This window comes from Babylonia areolata, chromosome 4 (genome assembly GCF_041734735.1).
Source record: "Babylonia areolata isolate BAREFJ2019XMU chromosome 4, ASM4173473v1, whole genome shotgun sequence".
NCBI lineage: Eukaryota > Metazoa > Mollusca > Gastropoda > Neogastropoda > Buccinidae > Babylonia > Babylonia areolata.
Genome location: NC_134879.1, coordinates 27,599,923 through 27,625,932, shown reverse-complemented (window position 1 = coordinate 27,625,932; position 26,010 = coordinate 27,599,923). Strand labels below are relative to the sequence as shown.

General features: G+C 38.8%; 1 protein-coding gene across 6 annotated transcripts in view; it reads right to left on the bottom strand.

Annotated features, from left to right (window-relative positions):
* The window catches only part of LOC143281005 (uncharacterized), a 52,816-nt gene extending 26,868 nt beyond the window's left edge, over window positions 1-25,948 (bottom strand). Inside the window, exons 1-14 of one of the 6 annotated variants that reach the window (XM_076585881.1) lie at window positions 25,682-25,801; window positions 23,632-23,681; window positions 22,779-23,120; window positions 14,280-14,553; window positions 12,896-13,445; window positions 12,130-12,423; window positions 11,242-11,444; window positions 10,293-10,398; window positions 9,167-9,574; window positions 8,060-8,323; window positions 5,967-7,704; window positions 4,227-4,311; window positions 2,880-2,929; window positions 1,484-1,570 (exon numbers count right to left, since the gene is read on the bottom strand). In XM_076585881.1, the coding sequence (XP_076441996.1) occupies window positions 1,484-1,570; window positions 2,880-2,929; window positions 4,227-4,311; window positions 5,967-7,704; window positions 8,060-8,323; window positions 9,167-9,574; window positions 10,293-10,398; window positions 11,242-11,444; window positions 12,130-12,423; window positions 12,896-13,445; window positions 14,280-14,553; window positions 22,779-23,046 (4,327 nt within the window). In that variant the 5' untranslated portion in view covers window positions 23,047-23,120; window positions 23,632-23,681; window positions 25,682-25,801. Of the gene's footprint in view, window positions 1-1,483; window positions 1,571-2,879; window positions 2,930-4,226; window positions 4,312-5,966; window positions 7,705-8,059; window positions 8,324-9,166; window positions 9,575-10,292; window positions 10,399-11,241; window positions 11,445-12,129; window positions 12,424-12,895; window positions 13,446-14,279; window positions 14,554-22,778; window positions 23,682-25,355; window positions 25,479-25,681; window positions 25,803-25,929 lie in introns of those variants that run through there. The other 5 variants (XM_076585882.1, XM_076585883.1, XM_076585880.1 and 2 more) reach the window with 5 other exon arrangements.
* Window positions 25,949-26,010: the final 62 nt, after the last annotated feature.

Below are 26,010 nucleotides of genomic sequence, written 5' to 3'. Positions count from 1 at the left end.
GTGCATTTTCAAGTAACATTTATTCCAAAGAAATATTCATCTACTGAGTATTATGGTCAACCAGCTCATTTAAAGTTCTTATAATGTATGCAATGTAGATATGTGTTGTGGACACACACTCACCAGACCTGTTTACCCTAAAAATGATACTGATGTACTCTTCCACAAAACATTTTTTTTTTTCAAAAACATGATTTCTCATAAAACATTGGGAATAATTGTACAGATATAATATGGATATGGGTTTGTTTCATTATGACTACACTAGTAAACATGTGCAATTTATCTGTCTGGGAATGCATTTTCGCAGCATGATCAAATAAGCTGTGGTAAAAAAAAAGATTAAATTTCACCATTAACTCTGAGAACATTGCTTAAAGCACAAATTATATTGTTTTTCAGGCTAAAATTCTTGCACAGGATTAAATTTTGTTATGCTCTGTCTATTTAGCTGCTGCTTGTCCAGCTGCCCTCTGAACTGTAGAGGTTCCTTTTGTTGAGAAATGGCAGATGGATGTTGAACATGCCTTAGTGTTCAATGCTGTAGTCTGTCTTGCAGAAGCTGTAATTAGCATATGTTTTCCCTTGCAGCTGATTTTTTCATTCCTGGCTCACTGCAGTATTTGAGAAGTAATTCCTGCAATCTTGCCCAGTTTTTTGTGATTTGTGTGTGTGTGTGTGTGTGTGTGTGTGTGTGTGTGTGTGTGTGTGTGTGTGTGTGTGTGTGCTCTTCTGGGCAGGAGTCCCCACTGTCTTTACGCTGATTTGGCAAGTACAGCATGCATTTAGCGCATGTAAAAGAACCCAACAAAATGGTTGTCCCTGGCAAATTCTGTAGAAAAATCCACTTCAGTGGAAAAACAAATAAAATCGTAGGCAGAAACAAACAACAACAAAATGGGTGACGATCTCAGTGTGGCAATGCACTCTTCCTGAAGAGAGAAGCCTGAATCTCACACAGTGCAATCTGCTGAGACAAAAAAATTAACACAATTTTAAAAAAACAGTAATATACTTCATTTCAAGATGACATTCTCAACAAGGAGAGTACAGAGAGTAATTGTTCATTGCTCAAACAACTGTGGTAAACTGTTTTGGTACACAGAGACAACTGCCACTGTTCAACTCCAACCATGTACAAGGTCACTAAAGCAATATTCTTGAGACTGTTCAGTCTTATTTCAATGGCTGCCTGTTTGTTTTTTTGTTTTTTGTTTGTTTGGTTGTTTTTTTATCATACAAAAACATTACAAACAATGATAAAATTGTATGGTTAAACAGATCACACATACTCACACCACACAAGCATACAGGAAGACAAGTAGGCTTTAGAATTTTCATTGTGTGCACACATGGAATAATTTCTTGCACAGACATCAATGTTGTCAACTTACTGTTAGCTGCACTTGAATTTGTTATCAATCCCTAAAGCACTGATACACAAGAAATGGAAAAAGGATAAATAAAACAAAAAATACTTTACCTTCTTCATCAGTGTTTACTTCCATAATACTGCTTGCAAACATAAGGTCTTCCTTACTGGGAGTCATCATGGCATCATTCCTCTGTCCTGCAAGACCAACAAAGCACACATCAGCTAGTTACAAAACTTCCTTTAACAATCACAAACATAATGTTACCATCTTACCATCCTTTTTACGGGATAATACTCTAATCTCCCAGTGTCTTAGTTAAACGGATCAGTGTTTAAAACCAATGGAATTGTTTTTCCTACGTCAGAAGTTTTTAAAAACGCATACGTTTTGCGCATTTTGTTTTTGTCCACATAGTTTAATGTGTATGCCTTGTTGGCGATAAACTACTGATTTCTATCTCAACCTATTACAGTGGCAAAGCATTTAGTGTCATGGACTGATGACCGGAAGATAATCGGTTCAAACCCCATAAAAGGCAAATACATCAGTGATTTTTAAGCACCTAACAGATTCCCCCTCAGAGGTGAATGTGCTGAGCTCAAATGGAAAGACTGGAACCATACAATAAGCTTCATCCAGTTAAGCCAGTTAAGGATATACCTTGAGGATGTTGTTCAAAATTCCTGATCAACACAGCAGATTTTCTCATTTCTCATGTCTGTTTACACTAGCATATATCACGTAAGGAACTGTGGCATCATTCACCTGTCCTCATACAATCATTTACAATCAAACAAAAAAACTGTCCCAAATTCTATGTTTTTTCTATGCCCTGCACTCATGGTGACCTCAATTTCAAAGTCCTTACCCTTTTTATTCTTATGGTATGTTCTTTGTCACATCTTTAGCATCAACAGATTCATGTTGACGGAGTTGCAGAAATGTTATGGCTGTCTCCATTCAAAGAGAGGCACTCACTCAGTCTGGCTATGATACTAAGAGCCATTACTGTCATCAGCATGTGGCATGCTGCATGGGCTGAATCAAAACTGGCACCACTAAACATCACCACAAAGATTCAGCGCAAGTAAAAAAGCCTCCTCTGATGGTGTCCTAATGGTGACTTAACAGGTGTCCTAATTATGACTTAACACGGAGTGACTGACGCAGTTCCCTGTGAACTACTGGTACCAGGAGTGTGACAAAAACAAAGACAGGTATGAATGGTATCAGAAAATAAGGACAAACTGCATAAAAACCAAACATCCCATCAGGAGATCTAACACTCATAATAAATCATTTCTAAAAAGCATGAGAAATCTTCAACCTAGGAAAAAACTGCAGAAATGAATAAAGAGAATAGGGCATAAGTGGACTTACAGAAACAGTAAGAAAAAACAAACTATCTTAAAACTGCCACGTTTAACTATTTCAACCAGAGCAAAAATTCACGACCCTATGCATAATGCAAACACAAACACTCAGAAATCAGAAATCAATTACCAATGAAAGGTGGAATATCAGCTTGATATTGTGGACCAACGTTAACATGCCTGGAGAGGAAAAAACAAACAATTAGTATGAAACCATATGAAGTTGATGGATATGGACAATGTGCAAACACTATACACAGACAATAAAAAATTAGGGCAAGTAACAATACTGTGAAACAGCAATGATATTGCTTTACCAAGATATCATTCACCGTGAAATGGAATGTTGTGAGATACATATGTTCTTGTTGCTTGCTTTGAAAGCAGTCCTGCACATCTGGTCATCAATAGTGTAATTTGGGTCACAATATTTTGTTTTTTGCATGATTTGACATCTAAGAGCAAGAGCCATGTAAAAGTAGTGTGTGTGACTTTGTGCCAGGAGCTGAGTTCAGATGAGGTGGTATTTTGTGATGAAAATAAATATTCATCAGAACATGTTTTGTACAAAATGAATGGCTGCTTACACACAAAAAAATGATTGAATATTTAGAGAAAATAATGTGAAGAAACTTTGCAACAAAGTAATGTTTCTTTAAAGCTCTGCATCTAGACACAGTAAGCATGTCAAAAAAGGGAACATTCACAATAGCTAACATGACAGCTTTCCATAACAATGCAACAAAGTATTGTGAAAATTCGCACAACTGATGTGTAAACATGACTTAATATGATGTTACAACTCCATCCACTTTACTTTGTTTTGTTTTTTTAAATGATCAGTCTTTGAAATGTTCAAGGTATGTGGTAAACAGACCTTGCAAACTTACACGTTCCTTTTCCCTGAAAACTCCCCACTGAAACAAACCAGAATTTTATGTCCCAACAACTCTGATTTATTGATTCAAGACTTTTCTCAGTACACCCCTGTGTCATATTTCAGGTCCTCCCCCCCTCACTCCCCTCCCCAACACCCCCCTCTCCCCCCCCCCCACCCCCCTTTTATATCTTTTTTTTTTTTTTTTTTTTTTTTTTAGCAACTTCAAGTTGTATATCTTATGTCTGAAGAAACAGAAAACAGATGTTCCATTTCAAATAAAATCTAACTTTTTGTTTCCCTTTTGCATATAAATTTTATCATGTGACAAAACACTCACATGCCAGTTCTATGAAAGGCTTCTTTGTTGCTGCAATGAACGCACCATATTTTTTGGCCGGTAATGCAAACAACTGTCACTGTAGACTATCCAGTCTATTTGTTTCTTATTTTTGCCTTGTCATGGCAACTCCCTCCAATTTGAAGCTCTATTTTTTTAGTAGAAATTAGCACCTCAGTGAATACATCATGGCCAATGTTAACATGCCAACACTGTCAATCGAACGTGTCTCTAAGACAGTAACAGCATGTTCCACTTACGGTGTGACGTCAGTTTCAGGAGGTGGAGACTCTTCATCGCCTTCTTTGGCACCAGCTTCTGCAATGAAATCTGCTGCCATGCTTCCTGAGAACATGCAGAAGGAATGAAGTCATTGTCTGAAGAAAAAGATTTTTTCTGCTAAAACTAGGTCTGATTAGTGTCCTGTGTGGACTACTACCCCACTCAAGTATATGTACAGGATCAAAATCAAATCAAAGCAAGCATCCCTTCAGCAAATAAATATACTGAGCACATAATTTTGTACAGATCATTTTGGCACCTTCTGTCTCACCAATAAAACTGATTCATTTGAATACAGTAAAATAAAGTAATGCCTATTCTTAGCTTTCTGCTGCATCACCAAATCTCATGATTGTTTTCTTTTTTATATACAAATTTTCTCTATAATTATGCAATGAAGATGAAGCCAAATCCAGCAACCCATCCTATTTATTATTTTTATCGTTAAGAATACCACAATTCAAGTAACAATATCCATCTGATGCCTCATTCATGCCAAAACATTCTCTGTTACTAAATCATGTTTACTGTCAAACACCAGCTAGTCTGACATGTGTCCAAAGCAAATCATACAGTTTAGCGTCACTGATAATGTCAAAACTTCACTGGACGTCTTATCCAAGAAAATTTCTCCTACAACGTCTATGCTTTGTCAACATTCTCCGTTGTCCTTTCCAGCCTCTCTCACATGTATTAGTGCACGCTGCATCATGACCATGTATGATCTCATGCAAAGTTCTAATCCCACTGGGTATTCATCTTGCACTTGACGGTCATGAAATAGAAGAGCCTGAACTTGTCAATTTTCGTGGAAAATAACCACAACATTGTATTGTATTGTACTGTCTTATCTTGTTTTGCATTGGTGCATTGCATTGTATTGCTTTGCATAAATATTTTGTCACAACGGACATATCTGTGTGAAATTCAGGCTGCTCTCCATGGGGAGAGCACATCGCCATTATGTAGTGCCATCCTTTTTCCTTTCTTTTTTTCTGTCTGCGAATGTATTTGTTTTATCACCAAAGAGGATTTTTCTCAAGAATTTGCCACAGACAACCTTTCTGTTGCAATGGGTTCTTTTCATGCACTCCTTTTGTTGCCATGGGTTCTTTTACATGCACTTAGTGGATGATGCACACAGAACATCAGCTGACTGTCTCACACGAATGACTAAAATAAGCTATTGTCTCACATGAATGACTAAAATAAGCTATCATCCTTCTTTTCTTTTCTTTAAAAATAATGTCTTATTATAACTTCAGTGAAGGGCGCAATAGCTGAGTGGTTAAAGCGTTGGACTTTAAATCTGAGGGTCCAGGGTTCGAATCTTGGCAACGGCACCTGGTGGGTTTTTCCAATCTCCCAGGTCAACATATGTGTAGACCTGCTTGTGCCTGAACCCCCTTCGTGTGTATATGCAAGCAGAAGATCAAATATGCACATTAAAGGTCCCGTAAACCAAGTCAGCATTCGATGGGTTATGGAAACAAGAACATACCCAACATGCACACCTCCGAAAATAGTATGGCTGCCTACATGGCAGGGTAAAACGGTCATACATGTAAAAGCCCACTCGTGTATACACAAGTGAACCTGGTAATTGCAGCCCACAACCGAAGAAGAAGAAGTAACTTCAGTAACAGCAGAGTGCATTCAAACTGTCACATCTTCACGCATCCTTCACGCAGTGTTCATTCAGTCAAAACTTGACTCACCCCTGCGACTCAGTGACAGACGAGCCGACACTGGAGCAGACTGAGGTGTAAGAGGCCTGGCACCATGCATGCTCCAGAAGAGGCCTGAACCACTTCGGATAGGGCTCAGCATTGGAGGTGGAGTGTAGGGAGGAGGGGTGTGGCCCTTTCCTTTCCCCTCTCCCGCGTCCCATACCCTCGGAGACCGAAGACGGCTCTGGAAACTGCTAAGAGTGGGCGGAATGAATAGAGGAGATGGTCGATGTTTTCTCTTAATTTTCAAAGGACCAGGTAAAGAACTGGGGTTGCGAAACACACCTGCCCCATCTGACTGAGAGAGGTAATCCTCACCATGACTCTTTGAACGACCGATGAAGGTTTCGTAACCACTCCGTTTGCGCGGTCGATATACAGACTCTTCTGTATTGCTGCGCTGTCTGAGGAAAGAGTTGTCCACACTTTTAGACCGCATGAGTTTGTGGATGTCTCCAGATTTACTCCGAACACGTACACGTCCAGCGGGAGGTGAGATTATAGTACTGTTCCCACCATCTGTCTTTTTAAAGAAATGTCCTCCAAATGCCGGTCCCTTATTGAGCAATGAAGTAATAGTAAGGCTGGATGATGACGATGGAGGTTTACGGCTGCTCTCTAAATCTGCTGATAGCCTGCGCTTGATTTCTGAGTGGGAAGTTTTAATCGCAGATGAATGAGAAATTTCATCGAGGCCACTAAGAAGTCTGTCAGAAGATTGCTCTCCTATGTTACGAGAAAGTGGGGTGGCCTGAATGGCTGATGAAAGCATCACATCTTGTTTTATACTATCTAAAGCAACATGGGTAGAAGAGGGCTGACTCAGACCACTGTCTGTTGAGATAAGAGACTGGAAAGACTGGAACCCTGGCAGCTTCTCAGCTGCTGACACTTGCTGCCCAAAAGCTCCACCTGAAAGCACATCTCCAATGGCTCCCCCCTGAGGATTAGACAAGTGGAGAAGCTCTGATCCCATACCCCCTTCCAGATCAGTCATGTGTCGTATCAGCTGAGACATGGCTGGGTCCTGTATGTCCACAGACTCCCCTAAGGACACGGTCTGGATTGTTGGCACTCCCAGCTGCTGATGAACTACAGATTCAGTCATGGACATGGGTGCAGACACCACTATCTGTGGTTGGGTTAGGCCTACGAACTGTTCATTAGGGCTGACAGTCAATGGTATTGTGGGTGCTGCATTTTCTACATTGGTGACCTGTTGGGGGTTAGTCATCAATGGTGCCATGGTCTGCAGTGTGGTGGAGCTTTGGACAGCAGATGTTGTTGTTGAGGGTATGCTAACAAGAGATCCCGGTCCTAACTGCAATTGCTGACCATTTGACAGCACTCCTCCCGGCAAACCTGGTGTCATAAGACTGACAGATGACACATGGTTAGCAGAAGGGGCTGTGGAAACCAAAACAGAGCTAAGATTAACTGTATTACTTTGCTGTGTGTTGTCTCCATTGTTGACCTGTGGCTGTAACAACTGTCCCTGTCCTAACTGCAGACTATCCAGAGGCTGCTGCTGCTGCTGGAGAAGCTGCTGTTGCTGTTGCTGTAGCTGGTCTTGCAAGAGCTGCTGAAGCTGCACAGGCTGAAGTGGGGGCAGGCCTAGCTGACTGTGCTGCTGCTGCAACTGTTCAATCTGCTCTGCTGTTAGCTGGGGCAGTTGCAACAGCATCTGCTGCTGCTGCTGTTGCTGCTGGCGGTGCAACTCCTCCACCTGTTGGCAGAAATAGACATCAAAAGTACTGATGAGATGGGGTAAAAAGAAGGAAAAAAAAGAAGAAAACAACCAGTTCTGCTCTTCATCCTAAGCTTATAATAATTTTAACCAATGGTTTACAGCTTAACAAGATTCACTAGTATAACAAATTCACAATAATGAAAAGGAATATTATCAGACAGCTGTTAACACACACACACATTAACAAAGGGTGCAGAAAAATAAATACACACATCTTACAAGCACTCCAATACAAAAACACACACACTCATGCATTTCTCATCTTGTACACACACACACTCATTTTCAATATGATCCTGGTACTTGCTCTATACATGATTGTGATCCATACCTGCTGAAAACTATCCACCAATTTCTTTATCTGCTCAGCATGCTGAGTCTGGGGTGAAGCCGCCCGGAGTGGAGACAAGACTTCTGTGACATCTGACAGTGCATCGTTGACTTGAGAGACGGAGATGGGATTTGCCTGCACCTGGGGGGGTGTGGGGTTAAGCTGAGGAGTGAGAGAACTCAGCTGCTGTTCATGAATATTCTGTTTCAGCTGCTCTTCCAAAGACCGGATGTCCTGCTCTTCCTTCAGCTGAGCTGCCATTTGCTGGAAGATCATGTATTAAACAAATGCATAAATCATGTTGACATTTATAAAAATGTTACAGAAACAAATAAAAACAAGAAATATTGTTGACAAACAATAAAATTTTGTATCAACTTTGACACACAAAGCAAATTATGTTCGTCAGCAAGAGAATCTGAGCGCGCTGGTTTGAATCACAGCTCAGCTGCCGATATTTTCTCCCCCTCCACTAGACCTTGAGTGGCGGTCTGGACGCTAGTCATTCCGACGAGACGATAAACCGAGGTCCCGTGTGCAGCATGCTAGCGCATGTAAAAGATCCCATGGCAACAAAAGGGTTGTTCCTGGCAAAATTCAGTAGAAAAATCCACTTCGATAGGAAAAACAAATAAAACTGCACGCAGGAAAAATACCAAAAAGAAATGGGTGGCGCTGTAGTGTAGCGACACGCTCTCCCTTGGGAGAGCAGCCCGAATTTCACACAGAGAAATCTGTTGTAATAAAAAGAAATAATACAAAAATACAAAATAATTCAAAATATTTCATCAAGCAATCCTTCTGCATTCAAAACAGCAATAAAGCTTGTAATACTATCATGAATGGGAGCAAAAATGCTCACCCTTATCAAAAAAAAAAAAAATCAAAAGAAACTTATCTATGTCATCAATGTTTATAAATATATTAATGTTTGCTGGTGGACAAATTCCTGAAGCTGCAAAAAAAAAATGTATCTATTTTTGTTGCTGTTCTTTTTCTTTCTTTCTTTCTTTTTTTTTTTTTTTTTTTTTTTTTTTTGCTTTAAGTTTTGTTCCTCTTGACACCAAGATGATCAGAAGAGAAGGTACAGCCAGGTGAACACACTACCTGCAGCTGGCGTTGCAAAATCTGTTGCTGAAGGACATCTGCAGAGACCTGGCTGATTCCCACCTGTTGAAGTGTCTGGGCGTCCGCCAGGTAGAAAGTGGGCAAACCTGTGGTCAGATCTCCCACGGCAGTGGTGGTGGCTACAGGCTGAGGAGAGGCCAGTGGGGTGGTGCCGGAAGCCGCCCCGCTGGCGTGGACCTGGACTGACGGGGACTGTGGCTGCTGGGCTTGTGGGGAACAGGCTGGCAGAGGGGAGTGCTGGGCAGGGGCATGAGACGGATGGGTCGCTGGCCTTGGAGGAGGAGGTGGGGGACCCATGTCTGTGGGAGTGGAGGGTGACGAGGTGGTGGATGAGGAAGAAGAGGTAGATGCTGACTTCTTGCTGCCTGAACGTTTCCCTTCACCATCCTGCACAGTGGACATTTCTTGTCTATTTCGAGGAGCTATCAAAATGTGTTGACTGATCAATACACCTTACTGCTTGGGGAAAAAAAAAGAACAGGAAGGTGGGGTAGGGGATGGAGAGGAAGGGGGTCAATTAGCTGATGTCTGACCTTCACACAGACCCAGTATGTTGATCAGGCCTTAAACACCAATCAAATACTTCAGAAATAAGAGATGAGCAAATAACTAAAAAAAAAATTATTAAATTCTAAATAGCATATAAATAAAAAATAAACTCTTCCACAAAGCCTATATAATACATTTTTCCGAATTTATACCACATGGCTACCAGATGCACAAGCCTTTTGTGTGTCTGAAAACCAGTTAAACTAGTTACTACTGATCAGTGCTGGCTCACTCACTTGACAACGCTCATGATAGCACTTGATCATCACTCATCCAACATTTGCCAACTCATAACCACACTTGATTCCTTTTGAGAAACTACTCACATACTTCCAATCAGTATCAGTCACATCCTTCCACTCAGCTTCAGTCTGATGACTAGAAAAATTCACATCCACACTTGACATTCGTTCTGGTTTTAGCATGAAGCATCTACTTCTCTCCCCCTTTCCATTTGCTGGATGGAATTTATGTCCACATTTCTAAATCACAGATGATGACAAATCATGACCTGCCACTCACGATCAAATTTTCCACTGCATGAAAACGTGTATACCTTTTTTAAATATCCTCCATGGAGTCGCATGTGGCCATTCAGAGCAGGGAGAGTTTTGAAACGCCGTTCACACACAGAGCACTGCACTGGTCCTTCTCCCTTGTCACTGGAATAGACTGGATCTTTAAGCATTTTGTTAGACACAACAGACTTGGAATACATTCATTCTTTCTGGTAGCAATCCAGAGAGCAAGTGCAGTGTTTCTAAGCCTCGGTTTCATATATATCACATCTGCTGGAAACTCAACTGTTACTTTGAACTTTATATTATGTTGTTGGATTTTTTAACAGACAACAAAAACAATAATAATCAGAACAAAGACAGGTTGCAGCCTTGAAGATAACTCAGGAAATGAAGATTTGGTGTTAGTCTGTTTTGTTAGCAGTTGAGTTGTGGCTCATGTGTGTTTACACACAATGTGGGTCTATCAATAACTTTCAGTGGCCATGTCTTTGTGCATGTACAATGTCTGTATGTATGTGTGTATGCCTACCTGTTCATGTTTAACTTTAACACATTCACTTTCTCTGGAAATGCTTTGTCAGCACCAAATCAGGCTTAAAAAAAACACAAAAAACCCCAAACTAAATCAGTTTTCTTTCCACAAAGTCTAATTATAATGATGATGCACTTTTGGTAACGCCACTAAAAATTGCTAAGCAAAAATGTTTTGTCATTTTCCTATTACATTCTGATTTCTTTTTCACAAAACTATATCTTAAATTTCATACTGATATACTGATTAATATCAGTCATTTATGCATTTCTAGTTAAAACAGAAACTTCTGCTTAGCATGTTAAGTTACGCTGCTGTATATATCTGCAAGAAGCAGAAAACTTCTGTCATGTAATGAACATTTATCTAAATGTACCATGGGAAATACTTTGAAAGGATTTCACTCACACAGAACATTAAATTCTGAAATACGATTGTCACAAGATACTGACTTGTCTTTGTCTTTCTTCTTCTGTGGAGAGTGTGGTGCCGGCCACTGCAGCCTGTGCTGAGCATTGTGCAGAGGACTGGTTGGGGTGACAGCACTGGGGCTGGGGCTGGGGCTGATCTGGGGGGCCATGTTGGGTGACAGCTCTCCACTCAGAGATGCTGGGGACTGGTCGCCGGAGCCAGGGGTACCCACAAAGTTGTACACCTGTGAACAGAAACATGCGCGCAACTGAAAACCATGTCTGTCAATACATGAATGTTTTTTTATGATTAACATACAGTAATCAATGCACAATAAAATGAGAACTTGCAACACAAGCACGCTGCGTGCTTGCTGATTTTCATACACACACACACACACACTGGGCAAATACAAACATATTCATCTACACAAACTCCAAAGAAAGCTAAAAACCTGTCTCTGTAATTAAGCAAGAACTGCTATCAACTGCCAATTACTTCATATATCTATGGAAATTATGTTTTTTTCAACACTGAACATCTCTTCACTGCAGCATACTATGTTATATGATAACATGCACATGTATACAAAACTACACCCAATGGGCATCATGAACTACGTTACATGATAACATGCACATACAAAACAGCACCGAATGGGCATCATGAACAATGTTATATGATAACATGCACATACAAAACAGCACCCAATGGGCATCATGACCATAGCAGGGATTTTCCTGATACATTTTTAAACAATGATATTCTATTTTGCACCAACAGATAAATTTCATGTCTGCTTGAAGTTTGTTATGAGGTCAAGAATCTCACTGGGGGGGTACTGCCCTAACTTTCAGTTTATTGTGCTTCAAGCCAAGACTTAAAAACATGTTCAAGTCTCAAGAAAATATTAAAGAAAGAAACCATACCTGTGCCCGATCCTGCCAGGAAGTTTCATTCTGTAACGCTATACAGCCATCTATTCCAGCACCCTCACTAGTCTGAGCAGAAAGTTCCTGGACTTTAGCTTTGGTTTCTTCATCAGTAGCTGCCTTCTTCTTGCTGTTAACACCAGAGGAATCTGTACCAAGTGACACATTTGGTTGTTTCTGTTGTTGTGCTTGTAATAGTTGCTGTTGCTGCTGCTGCTGAATGAGTTGAAGTTGCTGAGCTTGCACCACAGCAAGGATGTCGCCTGGAGCCTGTTGAAGCTGAAACTGCACCTGTAACACATAATATAAACTGCAGTATCAGAATATGCAAAAAGACCCACAGGGAAAGTTATACTGATAAATTAATACAAGAGAAAAGTAATCATCCCTCATTCAACAGCATGTGTATCAGAAAATGTGAACACAAAAGATTAAAAAGCAAATGTATCATAATATTTGCACACATATGACATGCATTGAAGACCCTTAACCCTCCTCAATGCCAGATATGTGGAAACATTGAGTGAAAATATTTTCGAAAATATTACTTTTCATGCTCTGTGCTGCAATTTAAAATCAGTGAAAGACATTAGGAAAAAATGCTGGCAGCAATGTACAGATCTACACATCGATCAGAGCATTATGAAATGAAAAACATTGTATCATCCACCAATCATCTGACTTGTCAATCTAACAAATCAACTGTGAAGTGTAGGTGTTCCACAATTCAAAGTGATTAATAAAAAAATCAAAAAGAACAAACCTGAAACTGCGGCTGCTGTCCTTGCTCCCCAGTAGCCACAGCAGTGGTGTGCAGCAAATTTTTGTGCTGCAGAGCCATCTCCTGCAGTTTGCCCAGTCCTAGTTCACCGGCATCTGCATCCAGCTTGACGGCCACGCTAGCCCCTGTGGTGCTAACTTTGCTGGGCGCAACTTCAAAGTGAAAAAACTGGTTCTGGCTGTTGCCCGATCCCTGACTAGGTGAAGGAGTGGAGGTGGCACTGTAAGACGGAGAATTCATGATACGCTGAGTTATTCCTCCTTCAGCCGCAGCAGCTGCTTGGGCTGCTTTGGCTGCTGCGGCCAGAGCTGCTGCCTCTGAGGACTTTCCCTTGCCATTCCGCTGAGCAGGGGGTGTGATGCCTGAAGCAGCCATGCTGGCCAACACATGGGTCTGAGCAACTTCAGTGGTGAGATGATGGTGGGCTTCCAAATGGCGTCTTAATGAGCGTGCATCACAGTAGCCTTTGTCACAGTTCTCAAGAGGGCAACCAAAGGGTTTCTTGTCCAAATGAGTCATCTGATGACCATTGCTGAAGCACACAAAAAAAGCTCTGTAACCTATTATTACATGATACATCTGAAGTGCGAGATGATTCACAAGCTCTATATTTTTTTCTTTTCAGTTACGTCATGTTGTGAGCTTGAAGCCTTGACTTTCTAAAGAGTGTTTGCTCTCACCATCACTAAACAGTGTTAAAAGAAAAATAAACTTTGATGATGACCTGATGCGAGATCTCTCTCTTGCACAAGTCTACAAACTTTAATCAATTAACGTGCTGTATTGTGAACCTGACCTTGATTTTAAAAAGTGATCATGCTGTCACAATAGCAAATCACTAAACACTTAGACTGATGAAACTTTGAGTTAGAACTTATAAAGCTTTTTATCTATGTTGCCAATAAAAAGCACATGGGAATAACCAGAAAGGTCTTATACCTATGATCCTACTACTCCTACGTTTCATTATATCACTTGCAGTGGCTAAGAAAGGCACGCACATACACACACACATACACAGAGATAAATGGATGAATACATAAACTGTTAACACAAGTTTACAAGTCAAAAACACATTACAATCATAACAGGATTTCCCCCCTAAAATTACAATAACGTACTTAAGAAAGAAACTGCTTTCTTTTATACACACACACACACACACACAGAGTGACACACACACACATACACACAGGTATGCATGTGCGCACGCACGCACGCACGCATGCACGCACGCGCACACGCACACACACACACACACACACACACACACACACACCCCTAATACACAGGCAGTATGTGCAACAGTCACAAACAGCAACTGAATCAATGACAACTGAAACAATGATAAATACTGAATACTTACAGGTGATCCTGTCGCTTGAACCCCTTATTGCAGACAGTGCACAGATACTTTCTTTCGTCAGAGTGTGTCAGGCGGTGCTTGGCCAGAGCGCTGACATTGTTGAACTGTTTACCACAAATCGGACAGGGAGCACTGCATTTCCCTGGTGATCCCAGTCCACTCTGACCCTGAGCTGGAGATTGTTGTTGCTGTTGCTGCTGCTGCTGATGTGGACTTTTCTTGCTCCCTGTACTGCTGCTTTTGTTCGATGGCTTGGCTTCTTCCGCAACTGAATCTGTGCAAAACAGTTTCATATGAGTTTGGAAGTGAATTTAACAAGAGACATATATATCAGAAAGATTCAGAACAGTGACACTCATGTGGTTCATCATCATGAAAAAAAAAGTTTTCAAACGCAACGGTGTCACTCAAAAGACTTATGACCCATCCTCAGATAGGTAACTACAGTTTCCTTGTGCTGCTGATACTGCAGATGCTGCTTTGCTGCAAAACTAAAAATGCAGCCCCATGGTTAGTGAAGGAAGTTATTTTGTTATTCTGAACAATTTTACCTTTGTGTGAACTAATGGGATTGGGAGGTGCTAAGCACCACTGAGTGAAGCTTTGTGCCTCTCATCCTGATGTACAGGAGCAAAAGTTCACAGGTCAAATTGATTCACTTGATCTGATCCTCTGTTGGTAGATCTATTTATAACCTGCAGTAATCCAGTTAACATCATACCAAAAATGCTATAAATATAATAATATAAACGTTTGTGTGTGATTCTGTAAATTTATTTTGTGTGTTTATGGATGACTGTGCCTTATTTTTTCTTTACCTTTTTTTCACATCTCATGTTACGATTTCAAAGGATCATACATTAATGTTGAAATTACAATCTGCTTCCACTGCAATAAACACACCCGTCAATAGCAAACAACCGACATCCAGTTATTCAAAACATATTTAAAGTTTGAAAATTAATAAATGGAAAACTATTTAAATAATATCTGTGTATTAGTAAATTGGGAAAAAAAGGCCCAGTCATTTCCCTTGACAACCTACCCATGCTGAAAATCAAAATGTAATCTTCTTCCTCCACAATAAAGGCAGCGGTCAATATCAAACAACTGTTTGCCAGTTATCAAAAACATGTTTCAAGTTTCAAAATTAACAGAAACTTTTTTCTTTCTTTTTTTTCAGTCTTGCTGTCATTTCCCTTGGCAACTCAACTAACAGCCTGCTAAATGCTGAAAACAGAAATTGCTTCTGCTGTAATGAGCACACCTGTCAATATTAACTGGCAACCACTGAACCAGTTACTGAAAGCATTAGCATGTTTCAATTAATTCCAGTTTCAAAATTAATGGAAAATTAAGTTAATATCATTATACAATTATCAAATATAATAATACATTAATAATAATAATAATAACAATAATAATAATAATAATAAATAAAAGATTGCACAGAAGCTCTCTTGATAACTCAACTGACAGCATGTCCAACCAAATGAGAATTTTGTTGTATGGTTACTCATCTGCTGTATCTTAGGTAATCAATCAATGGCAAAACAATGTGAAGAAAGAAATATTTTAGTTATGTATTACTACTACTGACTTGTCTAACTACTGTGGGAGTTAAATTCCTTTCATGCACTGATGATACAGAAAGTGTCACCAACAGAAGCAGCTGCCATAAATATTAAACTAAAGCATGTGCTTGTGTTGAAACCAGTATTGATTTTCTGTGACGATGAGGAAACAGGCAGGGAAAACACTGCCAAACACTCTAAAGCCTGACAATCTTGTGAGATGTTTTCACGGAAGTCAGTTACTCTTGAGCAAAACATCGTTTGGCATTTCTACGGTTACAGCACAAAGGAACTCTGTGGCGCCATAAACCTACATCAATGTCGATATTCTCATTGACATTTGTTCAATGAGTTCCTTCCCCACTGGTGCTGTTTATTTGACAACACAGGAGTAATTACAAAAATGCAGTGTGCGTATTATCTTGACATGCTTGGATTCCCCCCCCCCCCCCCCCCCATCCCTTCCCCCCTTCTCATCTTTTTTTTGTTTTTGTCTGCCCATCTCCAATGTGACAAAAACCATTTTTAGCTCTATACAGAGTGAGAACTGATGAATGTTACAAACACACTTTCCAAATAAAGATATGAACAACAAAATTAAGTTTCAGTTTCCTGACAAATGTTCATACATGCATAACTTCAGAGAACTCTTGTTCTTAATGTTATTACTGTGTCATAGTTCTACTGTTTTAGTGTTTATGAAACCCTTTAACACACACAATTTGTCCAACATACATTTTGTGTAAATGAGACTGAGAGTTTACCTCAATGAAAATGAAAGCATCAACTGAGCAAGCTGCTTAGAAATTTCTGGTAACTGTGAACCATCAACTAAGTTAAACAAAGTACCGAAACCATAAATTTGTGTCAAACCAAGCTGACAACATCAGAACTGATAAGTGTGCCTAACAGGAGTCAAAGGCTTGACCTGTCTGTTTTGGAAACAATGCATGCATAGCAGAGGCAAACCAACCACCTGACAAAGTGCTATAATTGTATAAACCTCCCTCACAAAGAAGTGCGTGCAATCCCTCTAAATATTAAATGATAATCATGAAGAAATAACACACCATCCACAACGAATGATGAATACAGTTCATTTGCCTTGACGCGTCTGTACTAATTTCCATTCAGCTGCACACCACTGAACACGGTCACATCCAAATGTGTCCTGAATAGCCTTGCAGCTTTTCAGCAGCTATCACCATCTTAGAGCATTTTGGCAGCCTTTCCAGTGTTGTGTAGAAGCCTGTTTTTCCAAATTATGATGCATCTCATTGGACTTCAAGCATTCAGCATGGTTGGTTAGTTTTTACTTTACAGTTTCTGAGCTTCATTGATACATTTTCATTATCTCAGACTGAGAGCCTCAGATATTGTTGATCCTGAACTATAGTTTAAAAAAACAATCAATAAATAAACAATAAGTTATAAATCATACATTTCCTGCTGCTACTACATTTAGTTAACTATTACTACTCATACATGTATGCACTGTACACCCATCCTCTCACAACACATGCATGCATCCATACATACACTGACACAAGCAACACTACACACATACACACACATACAGACACAACCTCTACCTGTATGTGAAAAACATGCAAGGTGGGGAATACAGCCTAATAAAATAAACAACAGGTTTTTCTTTTTCATTTAAAACAATAATTTTCAGTAGGTCCGGCCACTATGAAATACTGGGAAACTACAGCTAGTGCCTCCCCTCCCCGCCCCCTCCCCCCCCTCCTCCTGTTTTTCCTATTTCACTTTTCATAACACTTCAGCAAGTGCAATACTGTATGCATCAAGTTGAAACATCAGATTATAATCATAATTAGAAATATAATATTATAAATATAATTATAATATAAAACAACATTTCTACTTTCCTTGGACTGTCTGAGTATGTCTCTATTACATGTGTGAGTGAAAGAAGTGATTCTTAACGCCCAAATGTTCGGCAAACTTTGCTGTTGAAACAGCTGCTTGGTTTACTTTTTCCAATGGCTGCGTCAAGTCTGGCTGAGGGCTGGTGACAAAAATATGCTGCAGGATTTCCTTCTCTCAACTTACCAGTATGATGGATGAATCAACTCAAATAATCTAAATTATACAATAATATTAATTAAAACTTATCTTGTTTTTTGATGCTCTACTCCCGTTTTCATTCAAAATGTATCTTTTTTGGAAATCCATGAGGAATTTATTCTTTCCTCTTTAAAATGATATAATTTATTACCCAAAAGTATGCGAGTCGCTGACTCTGTGCAACAGAAAAGTGGAGACCCCATATATTTTGACCAGTTTCAACTCACTGTGCTCAGTGGTCTCAACAGTCTGGGGATCGGTTTTGCATTATTTGACTCATCAGTGTGAAAACTGCAAGCATTAAACTTGAGCAGTTCAGATATTGCTCAGACAGACCAAAGTTGTAGTAGTCAACTCTGTCAGTGTCAATATAGCAAGTGACTTTTTCAGTTGAAGAAGCTCAGCTTACTGATTTCACAGCATACTTCTACCTATCCAGTATCCTATTGTTTATAGTGAGACTTTCATGTTGGGTCAAAAAGCTTAACTGATATTGCTGTCAACTGTAATGACAACAGACCAAGCTTATCTTTTGGTGGAAACAGAACTGTGTTGATATCGTTGAAACTGTGCTGTTGTTTTTTCTTTTTCTTTTTTTATTTAATTAGAAACCAATCAATGATCTTGTTTAACTATTTTTAACAGCTGGTCAGTCCTTTTGTGTTTAAGTTTCCATATGTCAGTCTATCCACAAATCTACTGTCAGATTCTCAATTTCTTCTGGAGATCAATTGAAATTTTTATATATTTTTAAATTTTTTTAAAGTCTTATCAAGTAAGAAGATATATATGTTTCTGACAGTATGAGATTGTTATCTAGGGTAATTTAGCTGAGTTTAACTTGTTGAAAGTACTGATAACAGACCAAATTCTGTGTATTATGTATACATTTGTGTTTGCAGTCATATGTTTCTTTCAAGGACACAACTTCTTTCTTTTTTCTTCCTGCTCACAAATTTGCAGAGACAAAAGAAAAAAATGATGGCACAATATCATTCCCTTTAAATGCTATGTACATCAAAAGTTTACTATTAGTATTATACAATGGTTTCAAATTCAATCAATAAAAACCTTCAATCGCCACAAAATTTGAACCTAGTCTATCCATCATCAATTCAAGCAAACTGATCCGATCATGAACATGCTCAATCACCGTGACATACTTCCGTCCATATATTGACACAAATGTAGTTTTGATTATTTCCTTGCATTTGTTCAAAATGCAAATGTTTTGCATTTTTGTCAAGCGAACAGAAAAAAATCAATTTTTTCCAAGTCACCACTGCCATCTGGGACATGGATCACACATGTATTCTTTTTTTTTTTGTCCCTTAATGAAAACAAGCACTGTGGATGTAGCTTCCGAAAGTCAATGCCTGTGTTCCCCACATTTTCTCGTGTCTGTTGCCTATGACCAAAAGACAAATGACCGTAAAAGTGAGTGCTGGTAAGTTTTCATAGTCTTTTTATAATTTTGTAACATTTACATTTGTTGAAAATGTGCAAAATCTACAAGTACAAGTGCAGTCTTTCAAAATTACATTCTGTCAAACTTAGGGAATCAGACTCCTGCACTAGTGGGTCACAATTAAGTATGTGTAATTAAATCAGAATTTCAGATTTTACTTGGGTATTTCTTCAACTAATGTGAAATAATACCTAACTGACTTTACTTTTTGCCTGTTTGGTTGGTCAATCATTCACTTAATTTCCAAGATTAATGCCTTTGTATACATTTTAAAATAATGTAGAACTGTGTGTAAATGTTTAGCTTTATTTGCATTCATCATTCAGAATGAGGAAAAGCTGGTGGCATCTGTATTTATGGATTTTGTACTCAAGTGCCTTATTCATTTGATCTATTCTGATTTTGATTTCCATGAAAAGAATACCAGCATTTCTATGATGTACTATCTAATTAGTGTTAATCATTAACTGCATTTTTCTAGCATGGTGGAAAAACATGTTCATATTCATTAACATCTAACTGTATAATAATATTTTACTGTTTCTTTCAGACAAGTAAGGCATTATCTCATCTACTACTAGTATTATACAATACAGGAGGCTGCTGAAAGAAATCTATCCCGAGAAGTATGCCGAGTACTTAAAAAAAAAAGAATTGGAAACAAGCAGGAAGGGTGACCCCCCCAAAAAAGTATGAGATACATATACATATATATATATATATATACAAAAATTCTGACATGGGCTGTCATTCAAGAGCACATCACAAATTTGATTCTGACAGTGAATAGCGACTGACAGTTAAAGTGAATGCTTGTGTATGATTTTCTTTCTTTCTTTTTTTAATCTATGGCTTGCTAAGAAAGAAAAAACACAGACATGTATACAAACTACAAAGTATAAACATGCCAGGTACATGAGCCACCTTAGTGCTGATCTGTACCGCTAATGTTTAGAGGCCAAATATAAACACTTAAAGTATCATTCAGCATGAATTCAGTCTGTACAGTATACAAAAAGAAATAAAGTTTCTGATTCAGAAGCATGCTTCTGAATGACCTGATCTTCCAAGAGCTGTTATTTTCCAGCTCTGCATACATTTCTGTATAAATTTCTCCTTGCCTTTCTGTTTCTGAAGTCATTCACAACACACAGTATGATGCCACATCTGTTGCAGTTGCCATACTATGTTCTTACATTGCTGTTTTCCATAATTTTTTATGTGCGAGTATTTGGGCAAAGTCCTTTGTGGAAGGGCATAAGCAGAAAGAATGGTACCTTTTTTTCTTTTTTTTAGTCTTGCTTATTCTAAGCGAAATACTTACCGCACCAACTGTTCTAATTTGAATTTTTAATTTTATGATTATATCTAAAACCATATATATTTAACGTTTGTATTGTGTACTGGACATCACACTGAAGAGAAATATTTAGCATCTAGCATGTTTGTATTGTGTACTGGACATCACACTGAAGAGAAATATTTAGCATCTACTGACTATTAAGTTATCATCTATCCAAAATTTACTGGGTGGTTGAACTGAGGTGGGTGTCAGCTAAAGCAAACATCCACTATCCTTTTCCACTGGTTTTCTAGCATGGAGACATTTTCAACAGCAAACTCGGAAAAAAATTGGGCGCCAAGCTCCATTTTCAATTTTTCATCTGGAAGTGGAAGTTGGCTGATCAAAGACTGTGAAACCTCCCGTCAGTGTTTTTGTTAAGCCTGGTGAATTTAATTCACTGCTTTCTTTGTTCAGCTCAGTTATAAACCCAAATAACTGATATCATTGTTTAAAGTGTTTTCTTTGTAGTTATCTGTCAGATCATTTCACTGTTTTCTTTGTTGAACCCTGTCATTAGTGTCAATGAAATGAAATAATTAACATTTCTTTAGTTGTAAGCTGCTTTAAAATCTTTAGTTCCAACTATGCAATGAAAAGTCTGGTAAAATCATCAAATACAAAAATTCACTCATCAGAAAATGAAAAAGTACACGAAGTACAAACAGATAATGCCTCAGATGGGGCACTACTCATCTTCTAAATGTAACAAATTTATACAGAATTTTGGTGGTGCACTTTACAGTCTTTCTTCATTTTTCAGGCTGATCTGATATTGGTTTTCTTTTTCCATCAAAAAATGGCAGACCTTGAAGTTGGAGCAAGGTGTTTACAGGCCTCATCAACCTCGGCCTTTAACTTTGCAAGCCTTCTCTTACGTTACATGCCAACTTTGTGTGTTGTAATTGGCTTTTAGTTTTATTTGCCATGTCTTGGAATTCACCTGTGACTGGTGGTACTCAACATGCAGATGCTTGCAGTTTTGACTTTGCTCAAGCAAGAAGGAATCATATTCATAAGGGTCATTTTCATTTTCTATTCATGTTTGTATGATACAACAATGCTGGTCACTAGTATAGGGTTAAACTGTCATTTCTAGTGTTTTGTTTGAAAGTTTCACTAAACCTATAAAACAATTAACATATGTTGTGACTGTGAGTGTACCAAATTTGAATGCAGCTAACCCATCATGTGGATCGCTTTAAAACAGGTGATGAGCACTCAGCACTGATACAGTCACATACCTAGAAATTAGGAACTATCAAACAATTGTGCTCTTCTCCATTTCTACCTACTGGTGCCAAATTTTGAAACTGGATCCTTCCAGACACTAGTTTCCTGAGATCTGAAGCACAGATAAAAAAATTAACATGTTAAACATGAAAGAAACAACAATGCATTTCTGACTTCCAGTGTGACTCATTCCATGAATGTCTGCTTGACTACGCATGTGAAAGGTTCTAGTAACTTTTAATTTATCAATTCTATCACCGTACAAATGATAAAACCATATTTAATCATTCCCTACAGATCTGCTAACTACTCAGCAAAATCATTCTTTCTTAAAGAAAGCACTGACTAGAATGTACTGATGGATGCAACAGTTTGAATGTTTAACTTAGTAGAGACTTTTATCAGTTCCAATCTGAGCATCCTGGATTTGAATCCCAGCATCACTCGATGGTGGAATTTTTTCCAACCTCTCAGGTCAACAGATGAGCCAACTTCATGGTGCCTTTGTCCCCTTCATTTGAATAAACATGCTGAAGATCAAATATGCACATTTAAGGATCCACAAAACCATGTCAGTGTTTGGTAGATTATGGAAGTACAAACATACCCTGCATGCACAACCATGGAAATTGATTACAGCTACCTCAAAGGCAGGGTAAAATGTTCACACAGGTACAGTACACATTATGATTAACTTTGGACCTGCAACTTACAAATACCAATGGGTGAAGAACGTGCATTTACACAGGTCAACATTCACACATCAGTGACAAGACACAAACACCTACCAGCATTGCGTTCACTGTCCATTGTTGGCAGGGAAGGAGTGTCTATGGCCAGGCCTGCATCTCCAAACGGTGACAAAGGGTCATTAACACTGCTGTCAAATAAATCAAATGTGTTGCTACCCTGTCCTTGAAGAGCTGATGGAGGATTGCCCAGGCCAGAAAACAAGTTGTCATCAAGTTGCCCTAGACCAGGTGGAGCACTGTTGTTAATGTCAAAGGCACTATCAGTCAGCATCTCATTGTCAGTATAGTTTATGGCACTCAGCATTGTGTCACCACCATTTCCTGGTGTTCTGAACTGCAGCCCTGGTGCTGGACTGGAATGTCCTGTATCCACAAACGCTGAAGAATTCAGGAGATTTAAGGGGGACAGACCTTTTTCCTCAAAGGACTGTTTAGACTGTGCGTCTGATTTCAGTGGGTCAGCAGCTTGCACAGAAAAGTTTCCATCAGTGATGCGCACTAATGTTTCTAAGGCATTCTGAGCAGCCAGAGAGAAATCAGGAGCTGACACAGCCAGATCTCGCTGATCCTTGGCCATGCTGCTCAAGTTACCAGCCAGGGCCAAGGGTAAAGAAGTTAAGCTGAAGGTAAGTGTGGGCTCACTGGCAGACGGAATCAAGCTTACACTGCTGCCACTTAAACCTGTCAGAAGTGCTATACTGTCTAAGTTTGCTGCTGAGACTGGTTCTGAACTGTCTATCACAATCTGTGTTCCATCCATGGCCTTCCAATACCAGCTGTAATGCCACCCACCCGACTTGGAACAGACAAGGATTGTTGCCTAGCCATACACTAGCTGTTGGTGCCAGCAATTCGGAGGTAATATATTACAGATAACTTTACACAGTACCTGGTGTAGGTAGATCAGTCTATCTTTGCTGCTACATCTTGCTGAATAATCTGTAACAGAACACAGAATTATACATATTATTGGAAATATGCAACAACACATCTTAAACAAGTTAAAGCTAAATTTTTTTTTTTTTTAAAGGCATAAATTTTACGCATTACATGTATCAGTAATTGTAATCAAGGCTTACTGTTTGCCATGGTTACACTTTTTCAAAAATAATAAATGTATTTATTAAAAGCAAATGCACATAGCACAAATGGCAAAATTATGTCCTGATACCAATGTTAAGTGCAGGTATAGACTAAGGTTATCATCAGCACATTTCAGTACACCAGCATGTCCTTAAGTCTATACTGTATACAGATCTATACATTAATATAACATGCACAAAAAATGTGTCAGTTTCTATATCAAGACATGATATAACCAGTATCTTCACATCCAAATCCATATGCTTCCTTCCTTCCTTCCATTGTGTGATCACAGTCAATGCCTGACTATTCTATCACTGCGGGGTCTGTGGAAGATACATTTAGGTCTACATAGGTTTCTTTAAAAAAAGGAAAAAAAAGGTGTTATTCTGGTATTTATATCCTGGAGACCATCGACATAAAGGTGTTGACTAAGCTAGCCTCCACAGCTCTCTGGGGCAAGGTGTTCCAATCCCGGATGGTACGTGGGAGGAAACCAGCCTGCCTATATCTAGTTTTGCAGAAGATTTGCTCCAGCTGCTCAGTGTGAGTGTGTCACTGTCGTGGTGGTGGTGGTACCGGTTTTTCTTTCAGAAAATCCATGCTTACATAATTATGTCTGATTTTATACAGCATGGTCAGTCTGGCTGTTTGGCGGCGGCGTTGCAGAGAGGCCATCCAAGGTCTTGTATGCGCATCATTTATAGCAGTCAACAGACCTGTGCTAGACTTTTACTTCAAGGTTCAAACTACTTATGTAGTATCTGTATCTGTAAGGTTTTAAAACTTTTTTTTTCACAATTATAAAGATTCATAATTCAATTATTCTCCTCAGTCTCCTGATGTAGTTTGCAGAAGGTTTCAACAGGATCCTGGCTTGTGCATGCACAGAAATTATATTTCTTTAATCCACTATCAAGTTACATTTACAAAACTGTTTACACTAATTACAGTGGTTCTCATCTAGACTGATATTGTTTTGGTGCAGTATTGAATGGCCTTTACACAATTCTGGTGTTTTGCACTGCTCTACAAAACTATTCATCTCTCTGTAGATACTAATCTGTAATGATCCTGAAAATGTATCAGAACATCTTTCTAATATGACTAAACCAACTATACCAATTGTCTCCATCTCCATCAAAGGCAAAATACTCATGCTTTTCATATTTCTATAAAATGAAGAAAAAAGGGCAGTGAAACTATCAACAAAGTAATGATAAAAAATATCAAAGCTCACAACACAAAAGTTAAAACTCAAAATGGGTCCAGTGTGCAAGTCAAAAAGCAACATTTTAAAAGGAACATCAATGAGTGAATGCCATTGCTTTACTTTCACTTTTCAGTGCCTGTAATCAGCAGGACTAAACAAATCTTAATTATAAAGTCATGAACTGATCGCATGAACGAAACTGAAATGCACCTGCTGAGTTACGCTCAATTTCATATGATCTATTGTCATATAATTAATGTGGATTTTTTTTCTCTTCTTCGGTATTGCGTGAAGATTATCAAATCGAGAAATCTTACAATCATAATTTCCTCGAAATCTCTTTCATCACGTGTGACAGTAAAGTAACTTTGGCTTGCAGAAATCCTCAATCCCACGACGGAGGCAGCGCAATACGACGACTGGTAATTTTCGAAAATCCTGACACATTTTCATTCTGGTACCATCTTATCATGGCTGTACGTATCGAATGGTAAAACACACTCCTCGTAGTTGCGTTGTTTTTTCAACTGTATGTTTATCCAGTACTTTCCTTTGAATGTAGATTGTGACTAATCACAAGATGCACATGCACAGAAATGCCAACAGACAACAACAGACATTATCGCAATTTGCAAAATCTTACCAATTATTACAATTGTGAAACAATAAATCCACAAAAAAGTAATTTTAGTGAAGTCGTGGGTCGTGAATCTCACGGCCATAAATTGCCGAAGTGTGAACAAAGCGGTTGTTCATCCGCCTTACTTTAATGAGTTCTTGATATGAAAGTAATCCAACTTTCACCAAGCCTACAATTATTGACAACAAAGGCAATTTGAAATGAGAAACTTGATCAAAATGCTAAATTAATAAATATCTCATTTGTCTAACCTTGATCACCCATATGCAAGCATTTCCAAACTTTGCTCATGAATAATTATTCAGGTTTTGGATGTAAACAGGCTAAAAGTA